The 15,628-nt window shown below is 40.5% G+C and overlaps 1 protein-coding gene across 1 annotated transcript in view; it reads left to right on the forward strand.

Moving 5' to 3' along the window:
• Positions 1-1,917: 1,917 nt before the first annotated feature.
• Positions 1,918-15,628, forward strand: part of MACC1 (metastasis associated in colon cancer 1) — a 36,564-nt gene continuing 22,853 nt past the window's right edge. The window contains exons 1-2 of the mRNA XM_010283628.1: positions 1,918-1,980; positions 2,810-2,923. Coding sequence (XP_010281930.1) covers positions 1,918-1,980; positions 2,810-2,923 — 177 coding nt within the window. The remainder of the gene's footprint in view (positions 1,981-2,809; positions 2,924-15,628) is intronic.

Genomic DNA, 15,628 nt, shown 5'->3' on the forward strand with positions numbered 1-15,628 from the left:
CCAAATCTGAGATTTCTGTCTCTGCATTAAGCTGAACTGGCTAGTGGATTCACAAAGTAGTGGTGAGGAGGATCAGTCGGAGTCTTAGACAGACACAGCATGATTGTATAGACCTTGTTTCCTGAGGAAAGCAGGCTAAAACAACAACAAAAAATCTTATTCACTTCATCTCTAGTAATCAGTTATTTTCTACCCAAGTGTTATTTTAATCACATCTAGAAACACAATATGAGAAAATCTTTTGAGATGGAACAGTATTTTCTTGCCTCACTGCTCATCACTCTTTAAGACATGAACTTTTTAGCCTGGACCTCATTCCTTTGCCTTATCACTCCCATCTGCAGAATTTTTTTTACTGTCACACAGAAAATTTTCCTTGGTGGTATGCAATGTAAGTGAAGCGACCCATCTTAATGAGTCCACCAGGTTTAACGAGAAACTAGGACAAAAATAGGGTTTTCTTAATGTGAAGGTTGTTATCCTTTTGCATGGTCTAATGCTACAGCAGTAAGTGCTCTGTGGCCCTGTTGTCTACTGCTGCTTCCGCTTCGGATCTGGAGGCATCACTGCAAGCCCTTCTCCAGGGCTTTCTCTGCAAAACATTGCTTCGGCCACGGGGGTTTTGCCCGCGTCTTATTGACTGAGGTGGTAGGCTTGCACGCTCAAGCCAAATTTGTTTTCCTTCTTTTGAGGTCACCTGCTGCCTTTTCGCTGTGGGAATGGAGTAAGAGAACCTTCCCTGCTGAGCGCAGCAGATTCTGCTGTGGAAGAGAGAGATTTACTAGCAACAGAGTGAAAACGATGTAAATACAAAAAGAAACCGTTCACTGAACACACTTTGCACAAAGTAATCCAGCAACTAACCAAGCTAAACAGCTTTAGTTACAGAAAGGAAACACAAATATTTTCATGGTATAAAAACCATCTTGTGGGTCCTTCGTTAGGGCACAATTTCCAACCCACTTGCTATTTCAAGAGAGCAAAAGGACATTTTCTACCATTTTCAGAGCCCGCCCTTCAAGTCCTTTTTGGCAACCATATGCTCACCACTCAGTAAAGTTCCTGTCCTGATATTTTTCAGTCCAATTTGTCAGCTACCTCTTCATATTATTGGCTTGTTTGGATGATCCTCCTCAAAGGTTTCTCTTCATTAGGAATAAAAAATTCTCACTTTTGAAAATAATTTAATGTTCAGTCGGCATAAGGGCATGGTATACGCATTCCTTCACTAAGAAAAATACTGGAGGAAACCAGTGATTTTCCTCAAGTTTTTGATATATGCAAATTGGAAAAATAGTGCTTTCAGTAGGACTCTCTGGATGGTATTTTTTTCCTGTTTTTAAAAAAATCAAATTTCAATTCTTGGTCTAGCTCACCATGGAGAACTGATTCCATTTATTTATTTTTTTGTCACAGCGCAAGCAGATATAGTAAATACAAATATAGCTTCTGCTGCTCAGTGTAACATTGTCCTTAGTAACTTCCATGCTCCACAATGTTGTTTCAATTTAGTCTATTGCCTCCAGCAGTTTCAGTACATATTTTTGCTGCAGACTTTGGCTGTAGTTTCCCATACTGTGGTACTGTTGCCACAAGTTCTATGTGTTCATTAAAATGCGATGCCACAGATTTTTTATTTTTAAACCAAGTCTTCACCTTGACAAAAATCTAAAAGGTAGCCCACTGAGGATACAACATGCTTTGAGAGATGTTTTTCTGATGTTTTACATTGCCCAGAACTATGTCTTGCCCTTCAGAAACCAGGTAAGAGCTTTCTGATTGCTTTGGTTCATTATTTTTCTGGAAAGGTGGTTTTGCCTGCCTGGGTGGAGTATTCATTAGTGTTTGTAAAGCCTGGTTTGTATTAGAAACTTTTGTTAGTATAAGTAATTTCCCTTAGGAATGTGATTTTTGGCGATGTTTGATACTGGCAACAGCCCTAATGTGGACACAGAACTGGCAGAAGAAGCATTTTTGCTGGTATAGATTATACTCAGAGTCCTGGAATCAGTAAAACCAGCCAAATTTGCTTTTGCCAGCATAACTATACTATATTTTCTAGCATAGACCTGGCAGAAACCAGATTTTCACACCCACCCCCCCCCCCTTGGTTATTAAATGTTATTTCATTGGGAGGCATGCTCAAGATGCTACCTCCTGTGTAAACTTCTTTGGCCAGAATATTCTCTGCCATGGAAGTTTTTCTTCCCCTGGTGGGGAGGGAGGAGAGAAAAAAAAACCATTGACCATGTCTGAGTATCATCTTTATAGCCAGAATGGCCTGACATTGTACCGTGGTTTCCTCTCACATGTGCATGCATAACTCATGGTGTAGTGGCCACAGCTAATTTTCCTTGGGAATCATTGTACAGGTAACTGTCTCGTAGCCTAGGATTTATGGTGCCCCACTTCTAATGGTTTGATGGGCAGGGCATTCATATTTGTTTTCTCATGAGCTTTAGGAACAACCAAAATGAACAGGATGAGAACAATATGTAATGTACACTGAAGCCTTGGTGTTTATCATTCTTCTGATGAGAACTGCAGCAAAACTGAGATCAGGTCCAAAAAGATAGGCTGCTTTCTGCCACAGCTACTAAATCTGCTGCAGGCAAATAAAATATGTTTACAGACAGAACTGAAGTGAGCCCTTTGACCCTGTCAATTGTTGGTAGGTTTAGCTGTCAAAATAAGTAGTTGTTTAAACAAACAAAAAGGAAAAAATTGGTGAAGTGGAAAGCACATACTGTAATCAAATGAAAAGTGAAGACTTGGCTGCCACTTCCCATATATGTTATGTTATGTCAAGCCAGAATGTGACTGTTTACGCTCCCAAGCTTTCCAGGATCCTGCCACTACTACCAGTAAGGTTGCAAAAGCCAAAGGATGTGGCTTGGCAGCATTCACCCACTTCCAAAGTGAGGTAAGTATCCCATGATGTTGCTTGTGCCTTAGAGTTGGCAGCCCTTGTTGCAGCAGACCAGCTCTCCTGCTCTCACTACACTAGTCACCATGCTCACATGGACCACCGCATCATGTCCAGCTTTCATTCAGGGCCTCCTACACACACATGTTCTCAGCTTCCAAACTTTCCAATTCAAAATTAACCTCACAAGTCCTGCTTCTGTCCCAAAATACTCCTTCCCAAATTCTGTTGATTTCAGTGACAGAAACATATCTTAGAAGTGGATTGACCTTAATTAAGGTGTGGTTAATCCAACATATGAAATTGCTTATTAACTGTCCACATAATACTTAACATTCCTAAGACCTAACAGTCCAAGTCTGCTTTCTGGAAGACTTTGCCTTGAAAATGAGTCAAACTGCAGAAAACTACAGCATCTCATCAAACGATGTTCAAAGAAAAATTGTTGCAGAGTATGTGTTCCAGAGGAGTCTTGAAACCGAAGCCCACCGGTCAGATCTGTTTTTGGAGAGGTAACAGGGTATGCAGTGTTGTCTTTTGAACACCTACTTGAGATGCCTTCAAGGTGAACTCTATTATACAACCAGACAGAAGTGGCAGACTTTAATAAAAGTGTGGGAACTCATAATTGGTCACTCTTGTAAAGAAAACCCAGATAGACTATGTTAATACTCAAGCCCTTTTCTGAGACCCGGAGGTGAACTGAAATCCTGTAGATGCTTTATGTGGGTCAGCGGGCTCCCACCTGCAGGGTCCCACAAAGCTACGGGTACAAATACTCTCTATAGGGATTTTCAAGCTGAGAAACAGTTGAGGAGCAGATTAGACTGATTGAGTTTTGATTCATTCTTGTGGAAAGGGACATTAAAAAACATCAGCCTAAACTTAAGTTTTCCCACTTAAGGTAAAATCCCACAAATATTTTTTAAATTATTCTTTGAATCAAAAGAATGGATTGTCAAAAATATCTGGCTCTGAAAATGCTTCTACTGGGAACCAACTTTTCTGCTATGCGTTAATGGTCCATTCAAGAGAAATGAAGTTTGGGGAAAAGTATCTTATCTAAATGGAAATTTTAAGGAGTAGTCCGAGATAACAGAAAAGGGGTTGAAATGTATAGTTTAAGATACCAAGATCTTAATTTATTATTAAATTACATTAGTATAACAGTGGTTTTCAGCTCATTTGGGCTGTCATTGTCGTTAGTATTAGAGACACAGGATAGACAGTACTTACCTCAAAAAAAAACCCAGAAAATGAAATATATAACAAAAATTAAATACTTGCTTTATTAATAGCTCTGACTAAGTCCCTAAGTGTCTCTGGAAAAGTTTCCCTTCTCCTGGTGTCTGACAGGGCTTTATCTGCCCTACGCATTCTATTTCCAGGTATTGAATTTCAAAACTACATTATTAGAGGGGCAGTGGAGGTAGAAATTATTTATTTTTTCTGTAATAGGTAGTTTTAGTACAAAGTGTGTATCCCTCTTGTGTTATTTGATAGTCCTACTCTAACTTCCTGCATCTGACAGGACAGGGTTCTCTCAACAATATATCAAGATGGTTAAAGCATTTGGAGATGGAGCACCTCTTTTTTCATCTTTGTCACAGTCAATGACTTACTTTATTATACAAAATGTAAGAGATTCCCACCCAAAAATCACGTATGGTCAGGTGATAACGGCTGTTTTCTGGATATGGGCAGGAGGGGAAGGTGTTCAGTTTTCTGAAGGAACTGAAGGGTACTGCAATGGATTGACCATCTAGTTGAAATGGTGTTGGCATTGAAATGGTTGGCAGCATTTCAACTTCATTTTTTTCCAGATGAAATGATTTGCTGAGTTTCATCCCACTTTGCTACCAGCGCTGGTCAAACAAAATCACTTATTTTGGTGAGTAGCTGCTTTGGTGGAAATTGCCCACCAGTATTGACACTATCTCCTCCATAAACATCCTGGATTCTGCCTTTCTCCATTTTTTTATCCTGTTTGATTTATACTTCTGCTTTTTGGAGGCAGCTTAGAAAGCCTGTGAAGTCTCTTTTCATCAAAGGGGAGTTTCAGCTGTGAGTCCTAAGTGCCATAAAAACACAGGTAGTAAATAACAACAGGACAGGCAAATCATCTCTTCTCCAACTCCCCGTGATATTCCTGGCACAAAGACCGTTTATCTTATCTCTCTGTGGCTATAATCTTTGTCCCTCTTATCTTTATCAACGTTATCCTACAAAATGCTAAAATGACTGAGAAAAACACCTGCAATATAACGTCTGTGAAAACTTGCTATTTCCTCAAGATTATGGGACCAAAAAGAAGCTCTTCCCCCCCCCACATGCCTCTGCTTTCCCTCCTAGGTAGATGTCTTCTCAGGCCGTTGTTACCCCTTACACATTTGCTTCCTCATACCCAGCTGTCTGATTCTCTCACATGCACAGAGATGCCCAAACCGGTCATACAGGTTCGTGCGATTTTGGTCACTGTATTCATTGCCTGTAAATCTAATTATTTCTAACCCTGACCTTTATCAGAAGGCCATCCTTTGTCCCCCTCCCAGCAATTCTATATATCTGCAACATGGCGTTGTGAAAGTGAAAAACCCAAACTATCTTCCAGGAGCACACAAGGAGCACATGCTTTCTTCTTCTCTCCTGTGCGTGCCTATCCCTCCTCCCTAAGGCGAAACTCCCACACCACCTCTCCTGGTTTCAGGTGTAATCATAAACCGGCTGAAGGCAATTATGGGTAATGTAGTTCCATCGCTCCCTCCTGCCTATGTGAACAAGTGGTGCCAGGTACCTGCTAGACTGCACATTCCAGCAGGCATTGCTCAGCACCCCTAAGAGGGAGGCTCGCCAGGTGTGCTCCCAGCACCTACCCGAACCCTGAGCACACTGGAGTTTTTCAAAGCCGGAGCAAAAATAGGTGCTCCTTCAACAGTGCCGATGTCTTGAAAAACGACATAATTTGGATTTAAGACAAAGCTCCTAGCTCCCAGAATGGTGAGTTCAGTTTTTTTTTTTTCCCAAGTATCTTTTGCTGGTTTTGTTTAAAATACTTTGGAAAGGGCTGAAATTTCGGAATAGTTTTTTACCTAGTGCTAATCCTGCAGTCTGATACTCTCCTTTTGGCCATAGCTAGTGCCAGGTCCCTCTGGAGAAGTTGCAGAACCCATGTACGTTTTGAATTGCACGATATTGTACCCTAGGGTCATTTAGGATGTGTGGAGAAAGGTATGGCACTTCCTAAGTGCTGGTGATTGCCTCTCCTGAGAGCATAAATAATGGTGAACCTCCTACAATTTTAAATCAACAAATATTAGGCTGGCCTTCTCTGCATTTTTTCTTTTGTGAAGTAAGCCACTGTAGTTGCGTGTGTGTATGTGCGCACGTCCATGCGTGGGGTCTAGGTTTTTTTGTTGTTGGTTGTTTTTTGTTTGTCTGTTTGGTTCAATTTTGTTAAAGCACTATATGAACTGAAATACTCCACACATACAGGAGTGGGACTGGCCCCTGGCTTTGTGCGTTGGGGATCAGGAGTATGCAACAGAGTGCTGAACATCACATAACAATCCTCCCTGATAACAAGGTCCCTATTAGAAATCAGAAGAATAGAGTGTAAAGAGCATATATACTTCTGAACTTTAAAATATAATTTCTCTATTAAAACAATACTTGAAAGATAATATCTCTGGGCTAAAAAGAGCCAAGACCTTCATGGAGGCAAGACCTATCATGCTGACAGACCTAGAACCAACTCCCTTTATGGCTAAAAAATGACAAGCAGAGATGGCTGGTCTGTTTAAACATAGAAACATTTAAATGAAAGACAAGAAAAAAACAGTTCTTGTTGTCTTCCCGCCTGTTATTACCACTCAGCTAATAACACCTCTTCATTGATATATATTTCTTTTTTTAAGGAGACAGGTTCAAAATCTGAACAACTTGGGAATAATTTTTCACTGGCTTTACTATAAAATGGCAATAGGCTCCCTTCTGAGTAAGTGAGAGAAGGAGGGAAGGAGGGAGGGAATCATTCTTACCGAGTAGATCTTGAGAAGGTGCAAACTGCCACACTGGCAACACTTTCCCTAGCCCAAAACCATGTATTTGACAGCGGTTAACATGAAATGCTCCAACACAGAACTTACACACTGAAACCAGTTGCACAGTGTCTGTGTTGGGTGGGAGATATACAATGGGATTTACAACACAAGTAGAAGCTGGTTATTGTCATGCTAGAAGCCATAAAATAATGTTTACCTTGGGTACCTTACAAAAATGAGGAATAACTACAGTTGTATTCACTAAACTATATAGTACAACAATATCCTGTGGGAATATGTTCAACAGGGTAATTATATGTTGCAATAGAAGGCTTATTGAGCATTGAAATGTTTGGTTTAAAATGTTGTGGTGTTTCTCTTCCCCCCTCTTTCTCCCCTTATTATGAGAATGGCTAATTGAGTTCAACTGCGCTCTTCTTTGTTATTCAACTTCCTTTTAACTCTTTATCATAGTGATTTTTGGCCTGTGGCCCAGGAATATTTGTGTTTGGTGGACTGTCTCTGAGAGATTTCTATGAAGGGTATCCAAGGGAAGAAAAAACTTTGAAATTCACTACCTCTGATGTTGCATGCCTTTCGTCTCTATTTTCCACAGCAGATAAACTCGAGCTCCTTGAGAATCTACACATTTAGGCTACTGTAAACTTTGGCCTAAGTCCCTACAGGGAAGTCCACCCTTGAAATATGAATACAAAATAGGTGGAAGAAACACCAAAAGCACATACAATGCAGAAACATAAATCATATTGCTGTAAAAACCAAAAGACTGGCTTTTTGGACAGAACAGCCATTTAGTCAGCCTAATCCGATGGTCTCTAAAGGACATCCTGTCTGAAGACCTGAGCTCTATGATAGTGACAGCTGCACTATGGCAAATTTCTGCACAACAATCTATGGTGCATACTTGCAAAATAATGTCCAAAGAATAAGCATAGCTCTGGCTGGAACTGCAGGCTCTTGCATCCCTTCTGCTACAAGATACTACATAGGATCCCAAGTTACCTCACAGATCCCACAATGTGAAATGGAACATGGCTGGAGAGGAGAAAAGGAGCTATTTCAACAGCATCCCTTTCCTGATGTGCCCGTAATCTGCTGCTATTCTCCACAAAAATTAGTCTAATTTGACCCTCTATCTTTTTAACTACCTCTTCTATGGAAGCCTTCTCCTCTCATCTCTTACCCTCTTTCTTGATTTTTTTTTCAGTTCATCTCCTTCAACTCTCTATTTTCAGGAGTAGCTAGGGTTTTTTTTTCAGAAACTGAACTCCAGAGTAAAGGTGAGGCCATATCTCATCGAAAAAAATTATGTATGTATTGGCTCTGTAATGTTTTACCATATTTTCATCTGCTTCTCAGTACAGACCAGTATCTTATTTGCATTTCTGCACACTGAACAAACATCTTTGTTAAATTGCTGAAGATTATGCTTAAACTTTTTCCAAGAAACTACAACTAGTTTAGAAATCAACATGTATGAGTAATTTTAAATTGCTCCTCTGAAAGCGCCTCTTCATGTTCTTAGCTACAGCAAGCTTAACCTTGTGCTGTTCAATTCATTAGGCTTTCCAATAGTTCTTCATAGTCTGCCGTAGTGTTAGTAACCTCATTAATTTTGGTTTGTGAGCAAACACTGTCATATCACTTTCCGCTGACCTTCCCTTCCCACCCTCCAGAATTTACTTAAAGCGCCTCTTGTGCACTGCAATAAGCTGAGGCATTGCAGCACTTCCCTACCAAGGAGGAGCAGTGGTGGAGTTGAATCAGGGCTTTGAACTACTGAAAACTTCAGAAAACCGAAACAGAGTTTTATAGCTTGCAGCAAGTGATGTTTTGGGCTCTGGTTTGGTGTCCTTATGGTGGAGAGGAAAAGCTTTTATGTTTGGATGTATCCGGACATCCTTTTCAAGGAATTTTATAGGAGGCATATACTGCTTAATTTCTTTAACAGTAGGAGTACTTTCCCTGCATGGCTGAAACTTCACCTCATAAGCCAGCCTGCTCAGGAAGAAGCTGGCTGATTATTTAGTCGAAAGCTGCGTTATTTTACCCCCAAATGCTGCCTCCTCCTTGCTGTGTGGGTCACTGCAGGCTGAAACGTTGTGGTAACCTGGTGAGTATTCTGGCAGCCCAGAAGAAACTCTTCTAGGTCTTCTGCTTGGGAGATGTACTTGCAAAAGACTCAGGATGACAATTATTTGAATCCAAAACGTAAATAGTTGAATCTCTTTGCCATTTTCTTCAGCTCTCTCAAGCGGGAGATGATCTTTTTGAATTATTAGAGGAAGTCTGCCTTCACTGGAGACTCAGAGTATTTGATAATCTTTGTGTCCCTCTTTACAATATACCTGTGAGATAAGGAGCTGCCATTTTACTTTGGGTAAGTTCTTGCACTACTTTAAGCTGCTGTAATGGCTACCTGCTGCTGAATGGGGCAGTCCCACTTCTCATACCCTGCCATTACTTCCCACAGGCCAGCACAGGCGAGCACTGACTCATCGGTGCCGGGGCCAGCTCCCTGTGAGACCAGATAAGCACCACTGCTGATGCAAAGGAGATGTAGGACTGCTGCTTTCTGGAGCAACCAGCCAGCCAGCCACCCAGTCAGAGGGCAACCCCAAGAGCAGGCCTAGCCTCAAGTGAAATGCCAGTTGATCTTGTCTCTTGTCTAATACCTTAAAAACTTGGGAGATTTGGCCTTAGTTCTGTACCAAGCTTTCTCTGAATTAATTCTTTAATCTCTGTCTCTCTCTCCATGGAGGCATATAATACTTCCCTGCATTAAATAGGAGTTCACAAGTATTTAAATTGATTTTAAAATGTATTGGCTCATACTTTAATCTGCGCTGACCTTTAGTTAGATATAATGCTGTTAATTCAGGTTGCGTCTTTACTTACTAATACAAACTGCCAACAGCATCGCTCGTCCATTGTGCCAGTCATCTTGCAAACACGCCAAAGCAAACAGCTTCTTTCCCACTGGCTGCAATAGACTGTGCCACAAAACATTTGTGCAACAACTTGACAAGGAGTTGTTTGTGTTCCCACCTGAGCCAACGTCTGTAAAAAACCCAGAAGTTTCACCAGTAGACTTGAAGTGACCCATCAGTGGCAGATCCTACAGCCTAATTTTGGTCCTATGATCTAATTGGGACTGAACTTTGGATATGTATTTACATGGAGAATAAGCTGTATTTCTACATGTACTAAGCTGGATAATTAAAAGGAAATTACTTTGGCTGAAATAACTGGGGGGAGGGGAGGGGCAGCTGGCAAGACTTCTACGTGGTTTGTTTTTATTCATACATGATCTCATCCAATACCAACTCTAAGCCCTGAAGAAAAACCTATGATGTGATGATAACCTTTTTATGAGTTCACTCCATCTCATCCACTAGCCTTAATTTAACAGGATCTCTGTAAAGGTGGGAGGGGTTGATGCAGCAGGGAGACAAGAATCTGTAGTACTGCCCTAATTCCCGCAGCACAAATTGTCACTTGTTGTTCGGCATGAAATTATAGCGCTGCGAACATGAGTAATGTCAGTTTGTTCTGCTCAGTGATTTTTTTTGCTTTCTTCGTCCCATTTAAAATGTGGTCTGTTCTTTAGTGTGGACACCAGTTTTTCACCTCTGGAATCAGACTGTTAACTTGCTTCCAATAAGCTGCATACAACCATCAAGTGAAATGAATAACATTACAAACACATTTCTAAAATCTCATTAGCTTTCCAAGGAAACATCTAATAGCTCTCAGCAGAAGCAGTTTCTGATTGAAGCATTCATAATATCTGTTTCAAGGGGTGAGAAGAGAAAAGCTAAATCCAAACCTGCTCCCTCACTTTCCATGTGTAGGACAAACAGACTACTACAAGCTGACAAGGAGCAAAGTTGTGCACCATCTACAGCTAGAGGGTACACAGGACACTAATTGAACCAAGCCTAAAAGTCTTCAAGCTAAACTCCATATAGTTTTGAGGAGAGTGTGGGAAGATAGCATGGCTTCCCCAGTGGGATAACTGCTTTTTTTTGGAGCACTCAGAAGCATCTGAACTCTGAAGGGTGTGTGTGAATCTAGTTGTAAAATGCTTAAAGCATGCATCATCCTAACATAAATAACTTAATTTCTTTATCCTATCAGTGGAGAGCAAGAGGTGCATTTAATGGCTCCCAGAGTTACCTCTGTCTGCCAGAGCACGGGTACTTACGCCCTGCCAGCCGGATCCCACCCACAGCTTCTTGCCTGGCTTGCATTGTCAGCTGGCTGCTAGTATGGCTGCTGATCAGAGAAGTGCTACTGATCTGGAAAATATGTGAGAGAAACCTTTGCCCCTTGGAATTCCCTGGTGTACTTTTACTGGTAATGATTGTTCTCCAGTCACAAAACACACAGGCAGGACGTACTGTATGCACTAGTGATGCGCTCCCCAGTAAGGGAAGAATTTCCCTGGAGTTTTCCTCTTCTCATGTAGTATATGGTAGCAGAAACAGAAGGACAACTTGTTTGAAGGCTGAACTTAATTGAAGTTGCATTCACCATCACCATGTTTTATTTGTTTACTTATTTATTAAAAAAAAGTAACAAATTATCTCAGGCTTCTAAGTTGTTTTGCCAGGTAAATGAAAACATGGGAGAGAGAAAACTCTGTGTGTGTGTGTATCTATATATGCCAGTAATTTTCTGCTAAAACAGAAGTTGCATTCACCCTCACCATGTTTTATTTATTTACTTATTTATTAAAAAAAAGTAACAAATTATCTCAGGCTTCTAAGTTGGGCTACTGGTCAGTTGTTTTGCCAGGTAAATGAAAACATGGGAGAGAGAAAACTCTGTGTGTGTGTGTATCTATATATGCCAGTAATTTTCTGCTACCTATTGTATATAGCTACAGTTTCCTTGTATCTGATTTTGGTTGTGATTTCTGCTCATAGCTGGAAAGGGAGGCCAGACCTAGAAACGCCAAGGGCTGTCAGGGGGTGTTAGGAATACCTGCCTTGCTCTCAAGTTAATTGCCTTTTCAGGGTGTGAACACTTTGGGATGGAGAAGGACTCTTGTGATATTTATGCAGTTACTTTCAAAGACCTGATCTTGGTGGCAGTTTTCTTCCCATGGCACTCGTACATCCTGTGCCCTGTCACTGGTTTCCTGAGTGGTCTGGGATAAGTTGTCTGGAGCAGGATTTTAAAGAGGTTAGCACACGTTTATGCAGTTCTTACTGTAGGAGTGGAAGACGGTGGAATGTGGCTATCAGTCTCTTTGTGTTTTAGTCTTTCCACCTGTAAACTTGTCTATCTCCATTTTTCCCCCAACCCTGCTCTTCCTTGTCTTGTGCATTGAACAATCAGTTCCTTGTCACCAGGCTGTGTTTGCTATGTATTTGTACAAAGCTTAGCAGAGGGATACTATTCCAGCTAGTTCTACCAGGATATAAATGAAAAAGTAAAAGAAAACCCTTGTTTGGGTCCCAGCAGAATGTAAACATCAGCTCTGGGGCTCAAAATTGGATTTTTTTTGTTTAAAAACAGTTTCAGTTCAATAAAAAGTATTCAACTTGGCACAACAGCTAGGTAAAAGTCTGTGGCCTTGATTCTGCATAGGGAGGTTAAAGATGCTTGCTTTGGTTTTTTGGCTTTGAAATCTGTGAATAAAACAAAATTCTGAAACAGTGTGGCAACTATAGGAACTTCCAAGTTTTGAGCTTTTATGCCTGTGGTGCCAAAATCTGTGTGTCTTGAGCCCCATTCCTCTTGGGACAGGTAGATCTGGGAGGCTGAAAAACCCACACACTTCTTAGGTGGCAAATAACATCTCTTCTAATACGGAGAAAGTGGAGCAAAAGCTCACTCTACCTCCAGGCAAAAAGTTCACATATGGATTATGGGTTAAACCTTATTTTTTTAATGCTAATCTCTAAAGAACTTTAAAATGGAATTACTTGTGTGGACGCTAGTGATTCAGCATACTGAATGATGATGACAAACATTGACTTAACATTGTAAAATCTTGCTAAAATCAGAAATGTGAGATGAATTTGCACTAAAATGATCTGAACTATTTTTCACAACAGAACAAACTGTTTAGCTCTGTTTGTCAAGACTGTCTGGGCATACGGTCATTTCTTGTAATGGTGTAAAGTTGAGCAGAATCTCCTGAAGTTCTGAAGATTAGAACTTGCACCAAATTAGACAAATGTCTTTATATGTTCTTACTGATGATCTGCAGGCTGATACTTCTCACTTCTGGTGGATGTGACATAGCTATACAATAGCTAACAAAACCCCACTACATTACAGAAGCTTTTTAGATCGTGATGATTCAAGGTTTGAGCGGTTGTACACGTTTCTGTTTATTACAGACAAAACAACCTATACAAATATAACCCTGGACTGTAATCTGTCAGGACCTGACCTAAACTAATGTCAGGCTGGACAACATTTGAACCGTGAACCTCTAAGAATACTTGCCAAATCGAAGTTTAGAAGACGCTTTCAAAGGAGAACATATTTAATTTGAGTTTTGATTTTTCATACCTTATTCTTTTCTTTCCCTTTTTGTACTAGACAGCTCTTTCTTGGAGAATCCTATGTTCTGCAGATATCTGCTTGTCATCAACAATGACATGGAGCATAAAAGAATAATTGCCATAAAAGGGAGACTGAAAATCTCACCCAATAAATCGCACAGCCAGGATTACACGTGTCTGTAGCAAAGAGATATAACAGGAGCCTCCTGTCTCACTTGAGCCAAGGAAAAACATCTTAAGCAAAGTAACTTGCCATCACACATCAAGGTGTGTGTTTGATTTGACATTTATAAGTTAAATGTTAAAACGGTATCTACACATGACAGTTGCATTCTTCAATCAAGGAACCCCTGACAGTGATGCCAAGGATACATGGGTAATGGTAGGAGTGAGCTGCTTGATCTAAACAGTCTTTCAACTGCACTGTAAATGTGTTGTGTATGTTGGTCTCTATAGAAAACCCATCAAATAACAAATTTGGTTAGAAAAAGGAACCACAGTAGAATTTCGCATATGTGATTCTGCAGTATTTCACACAACACACATTTTGAACCCTAATTATCTTGAGAGGTAAAAGCTAGTTAAAGGTGCAAAACTTGAGACTTGCTGCCAAGGAGGTGAGACAAGTAGGGAAATGTTTTGATCATCAAAGTCAGTGACCTTTTGGAAAAGCTGTGAATGGTTCCTCCCACGTTTTGGTACAAATGGAGTGAGGACAGTAAACTTATGAAGATGCAAACAGAAAGTGTTTCTTTAGGGTTGACATTTGGAAGGTGTTGCTAACACATGGCAGGTACTTTTAGGTTCCTGACTAGGAGAGTCAAAGTACTAAAAAGCTGTTATAAGGGTGGTCTGGATTTCAGCTTATTTCACTTGTAACCTTGTACCTGGTTTCTTTCTGTCTGAAGCAAAGGTTACTCTACTATTACTGGTCAGAGTGAAACCGGTCAGCTAGAGGAACTCCAGCTTCATAGAAGCATTGACCCCAGATGAAATGGCCTGTGCTGGTACATAGGGACTTTGTGCCCTGGCTTGTTTAGTGATATTTGAGATCGTTGTCTGTTCCTTTTGATCTGCTGTAGCCAATGCATGGGACACTGTTGGTAGTTCCCACCAGCAGGGAGAGATCAGCCCCTCCTCCTGCAAGACAGGCTGTCAGAAAAACCTCAACTCTAGGCAGTGCATGAAAGTTCCTTTCAAAGTAATAGTTGTGAAATTAATGTGGTTTTGCATGATGTCTAAATATTGTAGTGGTCTCAAATCAATTTTCTGTAACGTACTTCTGTAGTCTGACTATGATAGCCCATATAGCAGTTTCACTTCATGTACCAGTTGATCATTCTTTCTAAAGAACGGAGCATCATATGGCTGCAGAGGTGGTTTTGGATGGTAAATGATGCCCAGGGTTTTTCCTGTGTAGGAAGCCAGTGAGGTCAAAGAACTGCAGCCTTTTTGGAGACTTAGTAGTATAAAATACTGAGCTTGCTCAGTCTGTACGAAATTGGAAGGTAATCATGCTCAGTGTCTGTGAAGGGTGAGGCAAAACAAAGGATTGACACCAGGATCTTCAAAAAGCTGGACAGTGGCCATGTCTTGCAGAGACTACTATATCAGTGAAAATGAATTTATTGCATGTAAAAATTCTTAAAGGAGCCTGACTGCAGTTGTGGGAGTTTTTTTTGTGGGGGGAAGGGACAGGGACAGACCAGGGGGGAAGCTGGAGATAACATATTGAAATGCTGTGATTATATCTAAGAGTTACTGATCTGCAGCCCTCCACTTCTGCTAGAAAGGCAATAACTTCAGTTGTGGTGAAAAATAGTAAAGCAGAATAAACGAGATAAAAAACTGGACACATATTTTGAACTGATAAAGTATAATCCACAGCATTTCTGAATAATTTTTCTGAAGATTTTCTGCAGGGTTATCTGAGAGGAACTGTTAGGGAATTTGATAAGTTTGGTTTTAGTCCAACTTTCTGAGCAATTTGTAACTGCATCACTCCAGCCATTATTTTTATTTGAGGATATCAGCCAGGTTTGTTGGGGCAGATGACAATTTTTCCTCAACCAAACTGACTGGTTTTTGTGTACAAAAGGATGAAATTTATGATAATT

Source organism: Phaethon lepturus, unplaced genomic scaffold (assembly GCF_000687285.1).
Source record: "Phaethon lepturus isolate BGI_N335 unplaced genomic scaffold, ASM68728v1 scaffold7333, whole genome shotgun sequence".
Lineage (NCBI taxonomy): Eukaryota > Metazoa > Chordata > Aves > Phaethontiformes > Phaethontidae > Phaethon > Phaethon lepturus.